General features: G+C 66.0%; 1 protein-coding gene and 1 long non-coding RNA gene across 3 annotated transcripts in view; one reads left to right on the top strand and one right to left on the bottom strand.

Annotated features, from left to right (window-relative positions):
• ADAM8 (ADAM metallopeptidase domain 8) overlaps window positions 1–10544 on the top strand; it is a 12092-nt gene extending 1548 nt beyond the window's left edge. The window contains exons 3-24 of one of the 2 annotated variants that reach the window (XM_036828457.1): window positions 722–798; window positions 957–1035; window positions 1130–1206; window positions 1370–1553; window positions 1872–1934; window positions 2022–2090; window positions 2396–2565; window positions 2664–2745; window positions 3052–3200; window positions 3318–3495; window positions 3751–3840; window positions 3928–4117; window positions 4213–4294; window positions 4601–4763; window positions 5201–5278; window positions 5902–5986; window positions 6628–6787; window positions 7286–7472; window positions 7918–7983; window positions 8167–8217; window positions 9552–9629; window positions 10009–10544. In XM_036828457.1, the coding sequence (XP_036684352.1) occupies window positions 722–798; window positions 957–1035; window positions 1130–1206; window positions 1370–1553; window positions 1872–1934; window positions 2022–2090; window positions 2396–2565; window positions 2664–2745; window positions 3052–3200; window positions 3318–3495; window positions 3751–3840; window positions 3928–4117; window positions 4213–4294; window positions 4601–4763; window positions 5201–5278; window positions 5902–5986; window positions 6628–6787; window positions 7286–7472; window positions 7918–7983; window positions 8167–8217; window positions 9552–9629; window positions 10009–10059 (2409 nt within the window). In that variant the 3' untranslated portion in view covers window positions 10060–10544. The remainder of the gene's footprint in view (window positions 1–721; window positions 799–956; window positions 1036–1129; window positions 1207–1369; window positions 1554–1871; window positions 1935–2021; window positions 2091–2395; window positions 2566–2663; window positions 2746–3051; window positions 3201–3317; window positions 3496–3750; window positions 3841–3927; window positions 4118–4212; window positions 4295–4600; window positions 4764–5200; window positions 5279–5901; window positions 5987–6627; window positions 6788–7285; window positions 7473–7917; window positions 7984–8166; window positions 8218–9551; window positions 9630–10008) is intronic. The other variant, XM_036828458.1, reaches the window with a different exon arrangement.
• The window catches only part of LOC118882556, a 21926-nt gene extending 6269 nt beyond the window's left edge, over window positions 1–15657 (bottom strand). The window contains exons 1-2 of the long non-coding RNA XR_005016795.1: window positions 15645–15657; window positions 4469–4473 (exon numbers count right to left, since the gene is read on the bottom strand). This is a non-coding gene — a long non-coding RNA (uncharacterized LOC118882556). The remainder of the gene's footprint in view (window positions 1–4468; window positions 4474–15644) is intronic.
• Between the last annotated feature and the right edge of the window lie 638 nt (window positions 15658–16295).

The raw sequence follows: 16295 nt of genomic DNA on the forward strand, positions 1-16295 counted from the left end.
AGGGCTCACCTTCTTCTTCCGTCCCGCCCACCCTTGGGCAGGGCCACAGCCGCCCCGCCTCAGGGGGTGGGGGGTGCCGGCTGGGCAGGAGCTCCGCCAGCCGCGGCCACTCCCCAGTTTCACTCCAGCGATGAGTCAGACTCTTCTGAGACCGGAGGGGATGGCCCAGCAGGGGCGTAGCTTACACCCCTCGGGAGTTTGGGGCTGGGATTCCCCGGGGCGCCTGGGGGCATTCTGAGACCTGCAACGTGTGCGCCTGCGTCTGGGCGGGTGTGCGGATGGACGTGCCCAAGTGTGTGTCGAGGACAGCCCCGTCCTGACCTCGGGGTGCGGGCACAGGGCACAGTGTCCTAGGGGTCAGCTGCGGGCTGGGGGCACCCCTCTAGTCGGGCCCAGGGCTGGAAGGGGCGGGGCCTCGCAGGGGCGGGTCACCTCTGCCGCCTGGGTTCTAAGGCTGCCTGTCAGGGGCTGTGTCCCCCCTCCCCTTGCTTCCTGGTAAGGGGCATTCTCCTTTTCCCTGTGTGGACTTGTGAGGAAACCGAGGCCTGAGGCACCCGAGGCGGTGGTTCCGGGTGGAGCTCCCCACCTGCCCACTGCCTCCGGTACGGCCTGAGGCCCCACCTCCTCCTACTGGCCAGGTGCTACCCACCCCCAGGTTTGAGGTGGGCGTGGCCGGGGCAGGGCCCCTCTCTCTGGACCCCTCCCTTTTCTCCCGGCTCAGGGCCTGTATCCGGAGAGTGTGAGCTACGTCCTGGGGGCCCGAGGGCACACCTTCACCCTGCACCTTCGGAAGAACAGGTGAGCAGGGGCCTAAGCCTGCAGCCTGCTCCCACCCCTGCCCCCAGCACACCTGTGTCCTGGGCATCCAGCTCCCTGGCCCAGCCTCTCCTCCACACCAGAGGTGGCTTCTGGGGCAGGCAGGCGGGGCCCAGAGCATCATGGGGGCTCTCTTCCAGGGACCTGGTGGGCTCGGGCTACGTGGAGACCTACACGGCCGCCGATGGCGCCCAGGTGACAGAGCAGCTGCCGAGGCAGGTATGGCCCCCCGAGTGACCCTCCCCAAGGCCAGTGGTGGCGGTGCGGGGAGTGCGGGCACCGGGAGCGGAGCCCTCATGCCCTCCTCCCGCAGGACCACTGCTTCTACCAGGGCAACGTGGAGGGGCACCAGGGCTCCGCTGCCAGCCTCAGCACCTGCGCCGGCCTCAGGTGGGTGCTGCCGACCAGGCGGGGTGCGTCAGGACGTCAGGGCCCAGCGCTGTCTCACTCTCCAGCGAAGTGAACTGAGGCCAAGAAGAGAGGGGTGGGCTGGGGGCAGCTGCTGCCCTGGGTCCCTCACTAACTCAGAGCCATGGGCTTCGCTCTGCCTCAGGGGCTTCTTCCAGGCCGGCTCCACCGTCCACCTGATCGAGCCCCTGGATGGGGGCGGGGAAGAGGGGCAACACGCGCTGTACCAGGCGCAGCACCTGCAACAGAAGGCCGGCACCTGCGGGGTCAACGACAGCAGCCTGGAGGCCGTCCTGGGGCCGCGGGTCTCGGCGGCCCTCAGGCCCCGGGTGAGGGGTGGCCCTGCCCGCTGCTTCCCCGTCCGCTTGGCCCGTGCATCCCCAGACTCCTGGGTGCCCAGCGAAGCGGGGGCGCTGCCTGCCACCCCCGTGGCTGGGGTGGGCCTGGGCCTGGCTGCACGCTGGCTGCAGAGCCAGCTCCTTAGTCTGCGCCAGAGCGCCCCCCCCGCCCCCCCCCGCTCCCACCAAGGCCCCCCCAGCACTGCGGGGCCAGCTCCGGGGCCCGGAGCTGCTCAGTGTGCACAGACGGGCTGAGGACAGGCGGGCTGTGGCTGGGTGGCTGACCGGCTTCTTGTCCCCACCCCTCAGAACTGGCCAGTGCCCCGAGAGACCCGCTACGTGGAGCTGTTCGTGGTCACGGACAGCACAGAGGTACCTGGGGCGGGGCGGGGCGGGGGCGGGGGCGGGGGCGGTGCAGGCGGGCCGACAGGCCGCAGCTGAGGGTCTGCTGTCCTCCAGTTCCAGCGGTTGGGGAGCAGAGAGGCTGTGCGCCAGCGGGTGCTGGAGGTGGTCAACCACGTGGACAAGGTGGGGGCCGCTTCGCCCTGGGGGCTTCCTCTCAGCAGGGGCTGCCGGGACCCCGCGGCAGCACACACCCAGCCCAACAGAAACCCTGGCTGTAGAGGCCTGTTGGGGCACCGGGAGAGGAGGCGAGGGCTGGCCATGGGGGGCGCCCAGCTGCCGGTAGAGCCATCCGCCAGGTGATGGGGGGGCTAGGACTCTGCCCCAGCCCTCGTGACCTGTCCCATCTCAGCGGACGCTGGGGGGACCTCTGGCCCTTTGCTGGCCTCACCCTCGGAACCTGACCCTCGGGGCTCCCTATCCTCTGGCAGCTTTATCAGGAGCTCAATTTCCGCGTGGTGCTTGTGGGCCTGGAGATGTGGAACGGTGGGGACAAGATTCACGTCAGCACCCAGGCCGACACCACACTGAGCAACTTCCTGTCCTGGCGGGTGCGAGACCTGGCGGGGCGGCACCTGCACGACAACGCGCAGTTCATCACGTGAGTGGGCGGAGGGCCACGCTGTCCCCGGGACGAGGGGGCCCCCAGGGGAGGCGGGTTCCGAGGTGTCCACGTGCAGACACTGCTCTCCTTCCCAGCGGGGTCAACTTCGCAGGGACCACCGTGGGACTGGCCAAGGTGTCCGCCATGTGCTCCCAGGACTCGGGGGCTGTGAACCAGGTGCGGAGGATCCAGCTGGGTTTGCTGGACAGAGGCTGGAGCTGGCCACCGGCGGTGGGGGGCAGGGAGTGGGGATCGGAGCTTGAGCTGGGGCCTGTGAGGGGGGCCTCAGGACTCAGGTCCACCTGCTGGTCCCTACGCTGTCCCCCGGACACCTGAGCAGCTGCCTCTTCCGAAGGATGCACTGACGCTTTAGGTTTGAAGAAGTGATGTTGGCAGGAGGCACCGCCGAGCCCCTCAGCCTGCTGGGGGCGGGCGGGGGACTGGCCACCAGAGTGGCCCCAGCCAACATGGCCCCTCCTGTAGGACCACAGCCCGAGCCCCATGGGCGTGGCGAGCACCATGGCCCACGAGATGGGCCACAACCTGGGCATGGACCACGACGAGAACATCCAGGACTGCTACTGCCCGGTGCCGCGGGCCGGCGGCGGCTGCGTGATGGCAGCCAGCATCGGGTGAGGCTCGGCCCCAGCCAGCCCGCCCGACGGCCCCCCGCCGAGCAGGGGTGTCCCAGGGCGCGGGCGGCCGGCCCCCACCCACCCTTCTGATGACAGGGACTCCCCTCCCCACAGCTCCAACTTCCCCAGAAAGTTCAGCCACTGCAGCCGGGCTGACCTGGAGACGTTCGTGGAGAAGGCCCGGACGGCCTGCCTGGTGGACATGCCGGACCCCGCCCGGCTGGTGGGCGGCCCCGTGTGTGGGAACCAGTTCGTGGAGCGTGGGGAGCAGTGCGACTGCGGCGCCCCCCAGGTGCAGGGCCGGGCCCCGCCACCGCCCTCGGCGTTCCGCCCGCCCACATGGGGGGCCGGCCCCCATACACAGGCTGGGGCGACCGTTCCTGACCCCCGGGCGCCCTGCGCTCGCACAGCGACACCTCCTGTCCTCTGGCACCGAAACGACTGGCAGGGCTCATGGGTGGGAGTGACCAGACCACCCGAGGGGAGGGCCTGGGGCCGGCCCAGCGTGCAGCCCGCTCAGACCTTCGCCGTTGCCCCCGCCCCCCAGGAGTGTCAGAACCGCTGCTGCAATGCCAGCACCTGCCTGCTGGCCAAGGGGGCCGAGTGTGCCCACGGCACCTGCTGCCACGAGTGCAGGGTGAGCCTGGGGTTCTGGGGCACAGCAGCAGGCGTGGGTGTTTGGGGGCCTCCCGTTCCCGCGGTGAGCTTGGCTCTGCTGAACCAGGTGAAGCCGGCCGGAGAGCCGTGCCGCCCTGCAAAGGACCAGTGTGACCTCAGAGAGTACTGCGACGGCCGGCAGCCTGTGTGTCCCGAGGACGCCTTCTGGGAGAACGGCACGCCCTGCCCGGGGGGCTACTGCTACAACGGGGCCTGCCCCACGCTGGCCCAGAGGTGCCGGGACTTGTGGGGGCCAGGTGAGGCGGGCTTGGGCCCCGGTCATGGGACCCTCAGGCCTGCCAGGATGGCTGCCGGTCCTGAGCCGGAGGGCTGACCTGCTTCTGCCCCGCAGGCGCTCGGGTTGCCACGGAGACGTGCTACAGCTACAGCATCTCTGCAGGCTGCAGGAGCGGGATCCCCCTGGACTTTGGCAGGTGAGCGTCCACCCGTGGCCCGACTCCCCTGGGTCCAGGGCACGGAATGTTTCCACCAGGAGAGTCCTCTGCACAAAGGAGTCCGGGAGCTGAGTCAGGGGCCTCTCTGGGGGCCTACCTGGCCCTGCAGGACCCCCGGGCCAGAGCATGCTGCCCTTTGGGAGAGTGGGTCACTGCGGCTGGGCTGTGGACCCTTGCAAGTGGACCCAGGGCCTCACCCACAGCTCCTGGTGCGCTGAGCACGGCTGTGAGCACCGAGCAGGAGTCCCCGTGGAGCTGGCTCCACGCACGTCCCTCTGTCCTCAGGGTCAACAGGTGTGGCACTCTGTTCTGTGAGTGGGGGCAGAAGCCCCCGGAGCGGAGTTCCTGCACCCTCACCTCCTCCTCGGGTGATTGCCAGGCTCTTGTCCAGGACAGCAGCAGCGCGTACGAGCCAGTGCCAGAAGGCACCAAGTGTGGCAAGGAGCAGGTGGGCCGGACGTGCCTCTCGGTCGGGCTGCTGGACCCCAGGGCGAGCTGGCGGGGCCCAGAGCAGGGCGGTGGCGGCTGGAGAAGGGCTCTGTTCTGGGTAGAAACTCGGAAGGCGCACGGGGGGTGCGGGAGAAGACCCTTCTCAGTTAATGGGTTTAAAGACTATTTGTCCTGCAAGCCCTCTGGGGATGGGCGGGGCCAGTCCTCTGTGGCCCCGGTGGCAGCAGAGGGCTGGCCCGGCAGTGCCTCTCCCCGTGGCCAAGGCCGGCCAGCAGATGGTCTGCGGGCGAGGCCACCGGGGGTGTGAAGGCTGTGGCCTGCCCCTCCGAAGCCCAGACGCAGGTTTTGGATCCACTCTGGTTGATGGTGGAGAGCGGGGGTGCTTCAAGCAGGAGTCTAGACTGGCTGCCTACGGAGACCCCCACTGCCCTCCAGGTTTGCTGGAAAGGCTTCTGCCAGGACCTCCGTGTCTACAGATCCAGAAACTGCTCTGCCCGGTGTAGCAACCACGGGGTACGTGGGCCCAGGGGGTGGCCTGCCACCAGCCCTTTGGGCTTGAAAGATGCGCAGGCCGTGCTTAGGATAGCCCAGACAAACAGAGGGCAGAGGCTGGTGCCCTGGGGCTGTGCCAGGAGCCCGCTGGGGCCTCCCGAGGCTGGAACTGACAGAGATCTGGGCATCCCGTGTAGACACGGAAGCCCGGGGTAGTCACGGTGCCGGTGGACACGTGGGCCAGGCCGGTCTGATGTTAAGTGTCCTATTCTGAGCTCTTAGTAACCTGTGCTATGACGTTGGGGAGGTCAGAGCTCTGAGGGCTAGAAACCGGGGGGCCTGGGGCAGTGCCCTCCTGTGCCCCCGTCTCAGGAGGACAGCCTGCCCCGAAGTCACCCTGCCCGTCCTGCGGCGATGCCTGCTTTGCTCAGAAAGCCCGCAGCGTCCCGTCAGAGCCCTCCTCCCTCACCTGGGGAGGGGCCGCTGCCATCAGCACATCTGACGAAACCTGGGTGGTGGCGGTCCTGGACCCCTAGCTTGTCCTCTGTCAGTAGGGGCCCCAGCAGAGCAGCCGGCGCCTCAGTGGGCACTGGGCAGTGCGGCAGGTGGGGGTCTGGAGGCCCTGACGCCTGGTCGTCCCCCAGGTGTGCAACCACAAGGACCAGTGCCACTGCCACCCGGGCTGGGCCCCGCCCTACTGCGCAGAGCTGCTGCCTAAAGTGCGCACAGGTAGGCAGGGCCCGCCCCGCCCTGTGCCCCGCCCTGCGCCCCGCCCTGCACCTTCACACACCTTCACAAGCCCAGTGGGGTCTGGCTGCGGGTCCTGCAGCCCCCGGCATCCGGACCCCACAGGTCCAGAGCGGGGACCAGGATCCCGAGTCCCCACCTCGGCCCTATGGGAGGAGGGGGGCCCGTCCCAGAGGGAGAGCTGCAGGAGCAACGTGGGACAGCGCCAGCTCCTTGCCGGGTGCTCCGCCCCATCCTGGGCCCGGGAGCCTCGGGGCCTCCCACCCCCACAGGTGTCTTCCTCCCCAGTGGTCAGGCCTACAGGGCCTGGCCTGGCCGCACCCACGTCACTGAGGGCCTGGGGCCACCCACTGCCAAGCCCTCCAACCGGTCCCCTGAGAGCCCAGAGCGCTGGCGTCATGTACCGGTTCTCAGGGCCAAGGGTCCTCAGATGGCCCTGGCCTTCGCAGGGGGCCCAGGGCTCTGGGTTGTTGGCGTGGCCAAGCAGGGGGCACCTTCCTCAGCCCCCTCCTTGGCCCCAGGCTGGCCTGGACGGGCGCTGAGCTGCCCGCAGACCCTCCCAGCCCCTGCTGCCTCGAGGCACGTCCGGCCCTGGTGGCACCTGGCCTCTTGTGTCCCCACAGCTTCCGGGAGCCTCCTGGTGGGCGTGCTGGTGCCTGTGGCGCTCCTGGTGCCTCTGGCGCTGACCCTGGCAGGCGTGGTCATCTACCGCAAAGCCCGGACCCCCGTCCGAAGGAGGTGCGTGAGCTCTGGGCTTGCAGAGCGTCAGCGTGTGTGTGCAGAGTGAGTCGCCTGCTTGCACTGCTGGAGGGGGAGAATGCGCTCTGGGCCCCCTGCCTTCACTGACACGGGAGCAGGTGCGGGTTGTGGTGACAGGTTGGTGATGTGGAAACGCAGGGAGAACCCCGTCTCCCCCTCGCACCCCAGTGGGCGCCGGCCCACCGCCCTCGGTGGGCACTGCGCTCTGAGCCTGCCCTGGGCTCTGGGTGTCCCCGGTGCCCACTCTGGGGGGACCTCGACCCCCACGCTGGCCGCAGCAGGACACACTTGCCCAGTGACCTCCAAGTACCTCCTGCGGGCCCACCTGGACCCCAGAGCCAATGGGGCCAGGACACGTGAGGCCGCCTCTCCCTCTGCGCATGGCTGTCACCGGCACATCCCGAGGGGCAGCTGCAGCTGAGTGGGCCTCTGGCCAGGCCAGGGTTCCCACGCCCAGGAGCCCCAGGTCCCTGGGCTGAATCCTGAGGCCAGGAAGCACTGACCAATCTTATTTCTCCCCAGGAATGTGGCAGCCAAGACGGCCATGGGGCTCTCCAACCCCCTGTTCCACGAGGGGCACAGGACACCCGTGAAGGGCAGGGACCCGGCTCCCACCAGGGGGCCCCCAGAGCCGGGCCTTTCCTCCCACCCCAGCCAGCCCCCCAAACCCACGGCTTCCACGGTGACCCCTAAGTGGCCACCCCCTGCTGTAAGCACCAGGCATCCCCGACGGGCTCCCCAGGCCACCCCAAAGCTCAGGCCAGGATGCGGTCCCCTGGGGCTTAGAGTGGCCACCACGACCACCATTTAGAGGCAAAACGAGGCTTTAGGACGAGTGGAGCTGGTGACAGAATTGAAGCTGAGGCTCGAGGCCTCTGCGAGGTCCACCTCGGGGCGGTTTTGAGGCCCAGACGCCCTCGCTGCCGTGCGGCGCCTGTGTGCGTCCCCAGGGCTGTGGGAAGGGAGCGTAACGCAGGGCCCTGCCCAGCGGTGGGGCAGGATGGCGCCCCCTCTGCACACACGGGGCTTTGTTTTTCCCACTCTGGGAGGGGGGCCGGAACCTTGGGTCCTCAGCTGGGTGGGGGCAGCTCCGAAGCCAGGGCTCCCTGGAGGTGGCCGCCCTGAGACCCAGGCTCACGGCCACCTTCCTGCAGCCTCCAGCCACTATGTCCAGCCCACCGTCCCCAGTTCCTGTGTATACCTGGCAGGCCCCGGGCCAGGTGAGTGGGGGGCTGGCAGAGGGGCCGTCGCGGTGGCATAAAGCAGATCCTGGGAGGCGGAGGGTCTGGGGCTGGATTTGGTGGGCCAGGGACCCTAGGGTGGTGGCCACTGCACCCTCAGGGGGCCGACATGAACTGAACCCAGGGGAACTGGGGTCCTGACCGCTCCTCCCTTCCCACCAGCTCAGACCTGCTCCTCCCACCAAGCCCCTCCCGGTGCTGAAGGCCAAGCAGGTGAGAGGACCACCGGGGGAGGGGCACAGGGGTGTGCGGGGCCGTGGGCTCCATCGTGGTGCTCCCTTTGGTTTGAGGCTTCAGGGGTTTGGGAAGGGTCTTTCCCAAATGTGAGTCACTGGAGCCCCAGCAAGCCCCCTGCCTTTGGGCTCGCTCGGGAGGCCCTCCCGCCTGTCCTGAGGTCTGGCCCTGGCGGGTCCCCTCCTTTGCTGGGAGCCCCATGGGTACTGCCGAGGGTCCTGCGCACCTCTGGACAGGCACACTCACCTCCCGGCAGGCGGGGAGGTCACCTGCTCTGGCGAATTGTGAGGCAGGGAGACCCAGGCTCCTCTCTCCGCCCACCAGGAGCCTGGGGGGCCCCGCGGCAGCCTGTCCGCCGGGCGGTGTGGAGTCATCACTTGGTTGCAGTGGTGTCTGCAGGGCTCTAAATCTCTGTAGGGCCCGTCTTCCCTTAGCGGTTAATGTCGTGGAGATACTTGGAGCGATGCCCGGCTGGTTACTTTCTAAACTGACCCGCGGTGCCTCCGTGGGTGGATCTCGCCTACAACAACCATTACTGTGGCGTTTGCTTAACGGAGATTCTCTATTTTTTGCTTTTTATTTTGAATTAATTTTAGAGTTACAGTGAAGTTACAAAAATAGTCCGTAAAAAAGTCTTAGGAGGGGTTTTGACAGGCCAAACAGGGAAGGGGGGTTGGGCAGAGAGATTTCTGGCCAAGGAAATGGTGGCAGCCAGGGACTTGTGCTGGGGGAGGAAAGTGCAGGCGACTTCTCCCTCTCTGCTCAGCAGGGCCCTTCTCAGTGTGCTGGGCCCACCCCGTCCCCCTGGCACTGGAATGAGCTGCCTGGGCTGAGCAGGGCCCCTGCTGGAGGTCTTCCTTCTCCATCCCAGCCCTGGCCCCGGGGAAAGCTGAGATGCAAACAAATGCAAATTCTAGTAGTGGATCCTTCGCTTTAGAGCTTCCAAAGACACACATTCTGGCAATTTAAGAGCTTTTCCTGGGTAATGTTGGGGTAGGGTGGAGGGGGGAGTTGAGGGAAGAGGGTGGGGGAGTTGAGGGAAGAGGGTGGGGGAGTTGAGGGAAGAGGGTGGGGCAGTGAGATAAGCCGATGGGCCCAGGAATGGGGGCCCTGCCACATTTCGGTTTCATTCCGGGGCAGTGGCAGCTGTGGGTGGGGAGGGGGTTGGGGGCACTTCTCTGTAGAGAGCTCAGCGAAGAGAAACGTGCAGTCCGGTCTGCAGCAGAGCAGAGCACCCAGGGAACTTTCTAGAAGGTGCTCGGAAGCTGGCGCCCTGGTCCAGCTGGCCATCAGCTGTGTCTACCTCCTTCCAGGTCGTCAAGCCAACCTGCACTCCACCGATGCCACCTGTCAAGCCCCGGGCCGGAGGGGCCCAGCCTGGACCCACTCAGGTGAGGCCCTCACACACAGGGCAGTGCCCACCTCGCCGGGCAGAGCGAGCTGTCTTTCCCCATCTGGCTGCCTGGGGCACAGCCCTGAGAGGGTATAACATCCGCCCTCTACCCTGTCAGAGGACTTTTCGGTGCTTGCCGCTTCTTCCAGCTGTTACTGTGTCTTTTTCTCCACTAGTGTAAGCACAGAAGTCTATTCTTGATAAAGCATCAGTTGTTAATACCCGGGCTGTCTCCACTCAGCTCTGAGCTCTGAGCCCAGTCATATCGTTGGATGAACTGAGGATCCAAATTTTAAGAAAAGTAAAAGGAAATTAGATTCAGTTGTGCTCTTTGTAGCAGATGGTTTTTAATGTCAGTTCTTTCTTCCTTTTCCAAGGGAGTTGTTGGCCCAAAGGTTGCTCTGAAACCCCCCGACCAGAGGAGGTGATGGGGCCTGAGCTCAAAGCACCCTGGGGGGCATCTGTGCGCCTGTCTGGACGTTGCCTGTGGTCATGTGACCTCGCCACCAGCACTGACAGACCAGCTGCCTGGCCCCAGGCCCTCCGTCCCCCTCCCTGAGGGCTGGGTCCACTGTGAAAAGTCCTAGCGGAAGAGCCAACTCCTCATGGCCAAGGTCACTCTTCACCCCACGGTCACAGCCCAGGCCCTCTCCGCCCAGGACTCCGCGGTTGGGCCCTCGGCTGCTGTCCTGACCTCAGGAACGGGGGCCAGGCCAGTGCCTTCTCACCCACGTGTGCCTCCAGACTGCCACTGGTGTCTTGTCTGGGTCTCTGGAAACCTCAGATGCACATTCAGTAGGGCTGAAAACTTTAATGAAATTTTTGCATTCTACAATTAAATTATTGATCAAATTCTAAATGACGGGAGATCGGTGGAAAATGTTGCATGCGAAACAATGTGGAATTTATAAGATTTAAGGGTCCAACGCTTGTTAAAATAAAAGTCTACTGTAAATGGGTAAGGTCAAACTTTCCCCGTATTTTCTTCTTAGACTTTATCGTAAGCCCTTCTCTGCCTAAACTAAGCAGCGCCCCTCCCCTTCCGACCCCGCTCCGGTCTCCCGGCAACGGCCCCGCCCTTCCGCCGCCGTCTCCCGGCAACGGCCCGACCACCCTCCCGGCTCCACGGTGGGCGCCGCCAGGCCGAGCCCCCCGCCTCGGCCGCCGCTGCTGCCCGGCGCCCTCCGTGGCCTCTACGCCTGGCTGGACGCACTGCCGCTCAGCCGCCGCGAGCGCCACCTGGCCCGGGACTTCAGCGACGGCGGTGAGGGCGGGGCGGCGGCCACGACGGGGGCCGGGGGCCGGGGTGACCGCCGGGGGTCCAGGCCGCAGGGCCGCCGCCTGTCAGCCGGGTCCTGGCGCTCTCTGCTCAGGGGAAGAGCCCAGCGGTCATCCCTCCCGGCCAGCGAGATGTGCCGGTAGTCGGGACGGCCAGGCAAGGGCCGCGGCCCCGGAAGTGTCCCCGCTCCCCGGGCTCCCTGCAAAATGCAGAAGACCCCAGAGGCAGAGCGTGAGGGGCCTCTGGAAAGAGTGGGCAGGACGTGGGAGGGGCGCTGCCTCGATGGCCCCAGAAGAAGGAGGAATGCGGCAAAGAGAGGGGCCGGTTATACGTTCAACCTGGCCACGGGAATTCCTCCTGCCCCCGGACCCCGCGTTCCCCGGGGGAGGATGGGGCAGACTGGGGGTCTCCTAGCAGCTCCTCTTACCCCGCCGGCTCTCACAGCCCTCTCCCCTGGGGCGCCCACACCCTGCGGCTGCTCCCCAGGACTTCTCTCTGTCCTCATCCGCCTCGGAGGCCCTGGATGACTGATGATTTAAGGCATCCAAGGACTCTTAGCTCACCTCGCGCCCCTGCCCGCTCTGCCCCAGTGATGCTGGCCGAGACTGTGAAGCTGTTCCGCCCCCGGCTTGAGGACATGCACAGCTACATCCCCACCTGCAACACGCTCCAGCAGCTCAGCAACTGGAGCATTCCCAACAGGCAGGGCTTCGTGGCGGGCCTTCTGCCCCCTGCCCTTTCTGCTGGGGCCCCACTCCTCACTCTCCGAGGCTGGCCCCAGCCCCTCCCAGCCCCTGGGACAACTTTTCAGGCTGCGTCCCTGCTGTGGGTCTCCCTGACACCGTCCAGTCCAACCTGGGGCTCCTTGGGGCGCCCCGCCAAGAGGATGGCACCGGTCAGCTCGAGACCCGCTCACCGGGGCGCCAGCCTTGCCCTCTGACGTCGTGACCGGCTCATGCTAACCACACCTCTCACCCACCCACCCGCCCGCCCGCCAACAACTCTGGCTGACAGACTCTGCTCAGGCCCAGCAGACACAGCAGTAAATGGGCCCCTGCCTTCGTGGGGTGTACGTCTGTGGGGAAGACAGATAAATGAAGAGATGGGACCAGTGCCAGCTGTGACAAGTCACATGAGGGACAACGAGGCAGAACCTGTAAGGCAGTGACATGAACGGAGTGGGGCTGCAGTGGGGAGGGGATGTCACCAAGGGTCCTCGGAGGACACTGCCTGGGGGGGTCACTGCCGTGGCGGGGTCGAGGACTTATTCTGGGGAGAGGGGGGGCTCTGGGGACGGGGGAGGAGGGTGGGCTGACCCCGAGGCGAGAGGATGGCAGCTGCAGGCGGATGTGGTGAGCGGTTTGGAGGAGAGCCAGGACCTCCGCCCAGAACAGAGGAGACCCGGGCAAGAGGGTGAGTCCTCCGCAGAGCCCCTGGGACACTTATCGGGGAGCTGGGGGCCCAGGCTGGGACTCGCCTGGCCTGAAGGCACAGGGCACCATGTGTCCTGTGACCCCTGATGGGGCGGCCGGGAACGAGATGGCCACGGGTCTCCGTGGGTACCGGGGTGGGGCAAGCAGGTGCCCCTGTCCCGGCCCCTCTGCGCGGAGGCGAGCCAGCCCTGCTGCCCGGGAGGGCTGCACCCTGCTTCCTCTGCAGGAAAGTCCTCCACAAGCTGGGTTTCTGTGTCTCGGAGGAGGAGATCTGCAAGGTGGAGGCCAGCACGCCTGGGGCCATCAAGCCGGTCTCGTGTGCAGTGAGGGATAAGGTGGAGGCCGGCGAGGACCCGCCCGGCAGGGCTGGACATGCGGGTACCGTCGTACAGCCTTGGAACCTGCTGTGTTTGGACGTCGGCCCGTTATCTGCCAAAGAGAGAGTAAAACCAGGAAATAAGTGGGGATGAAGCCCCAGGTTCCCACGGCCCTGGGGCCCAGACTGCAGTGAAGTCTTGGCTGCGCTGCCAGTGCAGGCCCAGGCCAGGGCCCCTTCCCGCCTGACCCGTCTGCTTCCCTTTTCAGAAGTGCTCAGGCCCAGCCCCCCCCCAGTTAGCCCCTCCCCACTCCCTGTCTTTGACTGGGAGACCCAGCAGTCAGCCCCTCCCGCCGGTCTCCCTGCACAACGTTTGAACCCTCTGCAGGACCCAGGAGCCTCCAGTGGCGACACTGACAGACCATGGGTGGGGCTCACCACCTCTGCACACGCTGGTAATGGCCAACACCCCCCCACACACAAGTGGGCGCCCCCGGGCCCTGTCCACAGGCCGTGCGGGGAGGCCGTCGTTCAATGGTCGCCTCTCCAAACGGGGAAGCCGTTCAGGGGCACCGAGGGCTGCGCCTGGGCACCACGTTAGGCCCGACTGTGCCCCCGTGGTGCTGTCGATGTGGGCTCAGCCCCCCATCCCACCGCGCCCCTGTGTGCCCCTCTCCCAGCCGGAGGCCCTGAGCTGGCGGTCCGCTCATCTTGCAGGCCTGCCGAGCCCCTCAGCACCCTCCGGGGCGGAGACCCTTGGGAGTCAGAGGGCTCCAGAGGAGACGGGCTGCTGGGCACACAGAGGGTGGGCCCCATGTCGAGCCTTCTGCGCCCCCAGCCCCACCTCCGCTGGCCCGCGGGCCGAGGGCCCCGGGTTTGCCTTTCAGTCGGGGCCCAGCTGGCGAGCCCCGGCAGCGCCTGGACCCTGGGCTGCAGCGCTGCTGGAGGAGAAGCAGACGTTCTGCAGGAGGCAGTCAAGGTACAGGCCTGGGCGCCCCTCCCAGCAGCTCGGACGGTGTGCGGGGAGGTGGTGGGGGGCAGGCGGGGCCCCTGACCGGGGACCCACGTTTAGTTTGATTATTTAAATACAGGACGTTCCGAAGATACCTAGAAGCCCCCATCCCCACAGACTGACCACCCAGCTTCACCAGTCATCAAACCTGGGGCCCACGAGCCAGGGGCTACAGACTCACAGGCGTTGCCCCCGGATGTGCTGGACAGCAGCCCAGGGGCCGTGGGGCCGGGTCAGGGAGAGAAGGCACATCCCTAAGGTGCACACCTGGTTCTCGGGGCGCAGCCCGGTTCTGGGAGCGCAGCCCGGTTCTGAGGGCGCAGCCTTTTCCCCTCTCTCTCACCAAGGGTCTCCAGCATTCCTGGGTTCAGGATGTGCTCAGGTCCCTTCACTGCCACACAGCGACCACTGCGTGCTCCCCCAGCCCCCTGGGAGCACAGGCTGCATCTTTGGGCCCAAGACAGGGGGGGCGGGGCGGGCGTGCAGGCCGAGCATGTCAGGCCTCAGGGTCCGAGGGGTTGTGAGGAATTGTGATGACAGCGCGGTTCCTGAGGGCTGCGCAGATCTTGACTCAGTTTTCTTGAGGAAGCAGGAAAGTGGCGTCATTGTGTGGTTTGCGTGTGTTGGACAGCAGAGAGGAAGCCGTGGTAGGAACGAAGCTGCTGTCTCAGCAAGGCCCCTCGCAGCCCTCGTGCCCATGGCCGTGGCTCTGGCCACTGGGCTGACACAGGGAGCCCTGGCCTCCGTGGGCCCTTGAATAACATGAGTTTGAATGGCGCGTGTGTTTTTCAGTAGATATGCACCACGGCGCTGCGCTGTCTGTGCCGCAGACCCAGGGTGCGGGACTGAAGGTAAAGTTGTAGGCGGGTTATTGATTGTGCGGGGTGAGGCAGGGTTTGGCACCCCTAACATCCCGCCGCCACTCCTCAACGCATTGTTCAACTGCCAACTGTGTTTTATTTTATGAAACCCAGAGGGGAAAACAGTTCACCTGCCATTTAAGATGGTGACACAGGGCTTCCCTGGTGTCGCAGTGGTTGAGAATCTGCCTGCCAATGCAGGGTACACGGGTTCGAGCCCTGGTCTGGGAGGATTCCACATGCCGCGGAGCAACTGGGCCCGTGAGCCACAATTACTGAGCCTGCGCGTCTGGAGCCTGTGCTCCGCAACAAGAGAGGCCGCGACAGTGAGAGGCCCGTGCACCGCGATGAAGAGTGGCCCCCGCTTGCCGCAACTAGAGAAAGCCCTCGCACAGAAACGAAGACCCAACACAGCCAAAAATAAATAAATAAATTAATTAATTAAAATGAATAATGCTTTAAAAAAAAAAAAAAGAAGCAAGCAACTGAGTTTAAAAAAAAAAAAAAAAGATGGTGACACAGTTAAGTGCCCTTCCCGTGACTGTCACTGATGTAAGATAAAGCAGGTGGGGGAAGGGCCGTGGAGAAGCAGCAGCCCAGGGGCCTGGGTGTGCCGGGCCGGAGTCTGCTGCGTCGACTGAAATTAGAACTGGACACGCTCAATCGGTGTGCCGCCTCGGGTCGCCCCTGCCCTTCGCAGCTTGTCACTGGGGGGAGAGGTGTGGCCAGGTCGCATGGGGGGTGGCACACTGTCTCTGCTGGTGCACCCTGCCCAGGGGCCTCGGAGGGGTCTGTCTGCTGACATGCCGACCCCCTGCCTCGGCCAGCTGGAGCCATCTGTCCTTGGACACGGCATCTGGGGGCAGATGAGCTTTTCCAAATCTATTCTCTGTCTCACCTGCTTGAGCGAGGCGGGCTCTGTGTTCCCAGTAAGGGGAGGCTTGCGCCGTGGCCGCCCGTGGAAGGAGGCTCGGGAGGGCCAGCGGCTGCACTCGAGGCAGGACAGCGGAGCAGGGGCGCCGGGAGGTCCCTCCCAACCGTCAGTCTTCACGGGAGCGTTTTCTTGGCTGTTTCCCTTCAGAAGTGACCCCTGCACATGGCGCTGCACCATACCTCAGCGGGCGTGCTCCAAGGACCTGCCCGGGGCCAGGCAGGGGCTGCAGAGGGGATAGGCCGGGAGGCTCCCGGAGGTCTCAGCCCACGGCTGGCAGGACCCAGGAGTAGGCTGGAAGGGATGGGGGAGGGAAGCCAGCCCCTCCCTCTCGTGTCCTGCCCTCCATCACCCTGGGTCCCTCAGGCTCATTTCGGGGAGATGAAGGCGGCCAGGCTGGAGCACCTGGTGAAGCTGGAGGACCAGCGGTTGGAGAGCTCATGCAACAGAGACCAGCCCCGGTGACAGAGCGACCCCCAGGGCTAGAGGGGCCACGCTCCCCGTCCACCAGACTCTGACCTTGAACCCACACGGAACTCCCCCAGACCAGGTGCTTCCGGGTGTGGCCGCACACCGTCCAGCAGGCTCAGAGTGCCGCGGGGGCCGAGCGAGTGTGTCCAGAAGCGTGAGGCCTGGGCCCGTCCCGGCTGCGCGTCCCAGGGCTCCCGGCCGGCGTGGCTCCCCCGCGCCCGAGACTGGTTTGGACGTGAAGACTTGGGTCCGATTCCCCGGAGGCCCTAAGCTGTCCCGTCATCACTGTGTCTGTGGATGTGGAGGGTCTGCGGCGTGCTGTGTGCCGTGGGGGCCCGGGGGCGGCAATGTTGCTTGTCAGC

The sequence above is a fragment of the Balaenoptera musculus genome, chromosome 16 (genome assembly GCF_009873245.2).
Source record: "Balaenoptera musculus isolate JJ_BM4_2016_0621 chromosome 16, mBalMus1.pri.v3, whole genome shotgun sequence".
Classification (NCBI taxonomy): Eukaryota; Metazoa; Chordata; class Mammalia; order Artiodactyla; family Balaenopteridae; genus Balaenoptera; species Balaenoptera musculus.